This window comes from Protomyctophum parallelum (assembly GCF_964188405.1).
Source record: "Protomyctophum parallelum genome assembly, chromosome: 14".
In the NCBI taxonomy this organism is placed as follows: Eukaryota; Metazoa; Chordata; class Actinopteri; order Myctophiformes; family Myctophidae; genus Protomyctophum; species Protomyctophum parallelum.
In genome coordinates this window covers 24,711,333-24,713,079 of record NC_139709.1, presented here as the reverse complement: position 1 = coordinate 24,713,079, position 1,747 = coordinate 24,711,333, and the positions used below count along the sequence as shown (strand labels likewise).

At 52.5% G+C, this 1,747-nt stretch overlaps 1 protein-coding gene across 1 annotated transcript; it reads left to right on the top strand.

Moving 5' to 3' along the window:
* Positions 1–224: 224 nt before the first annotated feature.
* On the top strand, positions 225–1,227 carry LOC310870166 (transaldolase-like; the record flags this gene model as incomplete). Its single annotated transcript, XM_083781249.1, has 1 exon — positions 225–1,227. The coding sequence occupies exon 1, from the start codon at positions 244–246 to the stop codon at positions 1,225–1,227; it is 984 nt and encodes a 327-aa protein (XP_083637375.1). The 5' UTR covers positions 225–243.
* Positions 1,228–1,747: the final 520 nt, after the last annotated feature.

The following is a 1,747-nucleotide window of genomic DNA, read 5'->3' as shown; positions in this document are numbered from 1 at the left end:
GCATCCTGGTATGGCGACAGGTATGACGTCAATCACAACACAAACTGCTTCCATGGCTTTCGTGGCCGGCAGTGAGACAGACAGCCAGCAATCCATCCATCCATCCATCCATTCCAGACAGACAGACAGACAGACATCCAGTCCAGTCTCTCATGTCTATAAAAGCAGCCTCTCGCAGCGATGTCGAGGTCGGTGTCACCAGACAAGAGGAGTAAGATGGAGTCACCAGACAAGAGGAGTAAGATGGAGTCCGCACTGAGCCAGCTGAAGAAGTACACCGTGGTGGTGGCGGACACGGGAGACTTCAACGCCATTGACGAGTACAAAACGCAGGATGCCACAACCAACCCGTCCCTCATCCTGGCTGCTTCCAAGATGCCAGCCTACCAACGCCTACTGGACCAGGCCATTCAATTTGGCATCACAAATGGCGGGACGAAGGAGGAGCAGGTGACCAACACCATGGACAAGCTCTTTGTGAGTTTTGGCCTGGAGATCCTCAAGAAGGTCACCGGCAGGGTCTCCACCGAGGTGGACGCGAGACTATCCTTTGATAAAGACGAGATGATCTCCAGAGCGCTGAAGATCATTGCTCTGTATGAGCAGGCGGACGTCAAAAAGGACCGTGTGCTCATTAAACTCTCCTCCACGTGGGAAGGCATCCAGGCTGGCAGGGAGCTGGAGGAGAAGCATGGAGTCCACTGCAACATGACCCTGCTGTTCTCCTTCGCCCAGGCCGTGGCCTGTGCAGAGGCCAAGGTCACCCTGATCTCCCCCTTCGTCGGTCGCATCCTGGACTGGTACAAGGAGAACACGGAACGTAAGAGCTACGCACCGCATGAGGATCCCGGTGTGATCAGCGTGACTAAAATCTACAACTACTACAAGAAGTTTGGCTACAGCACGGTGGTGATGGGCGCGTCCTTCAGGAACACGGGCCAGGTGAAGGCCCTGGCCGGCTGCGACCTGCTCACCATCTCCCCGGGCCTCCTGGGCGAGCTCAGCCAGGACCACAGTGCTGTCGCCGAGGTGCTCAATGAACAGAAAGCCAAGGCCAGTGACGTGGAGAGGGTGCACATGGACGAGAAGGCGTTCCGCTGGCAGCACAACGAGGACCGGATGGCCGTGGAGAAGCTGTCTGACGGCATCCGCAAGTTTGCCACCGACGCCATCAAGCTGGAGACCATGATCAAAGAGAACATGCTTAACATGAAGAACGGCAAGTAATGGCGGTTGACGTCCGTGATCCAGTAGAGGAGATGGAAGGTTTTCACTGCTACCTGAGAAGGTGGGATCTCTGGACCACTGATGGCTTCTTCAACACCGTCATCTTCTTGGTGGGACTGTGCCTTCAAATGGACAGCCACCTCATCACCCCTCTAGACTGGGACTGACTCGCATTTCCTGTTTTTTTTAACCATAATTATGAACCCTATAGCGTTATGCTGATGATTTAATGCTAAGTTGCTTTGATGCTGAAGTATGTTGTTAAAAGACCGTCTCTGTCGGGTGGAAACGTGCGTACAGAACCGTTACCTTTCAGGATTCGAAAATAGAAAGAGCAGCAGATCTTGACCTTGTGGATCTGCTACTTTTGATGCTTTTTTGTGACGCTGTTAGTGTGATCAAGTAAGGCGCTAATTTCTGGAGAAAGAAATCACACCGTGTGAAGTGAGGGGCTCTTATCATCGTAAATTCTCCATTCATTGTCAATGGGAATTGTGTAAGATGAAAATCTACACTATAG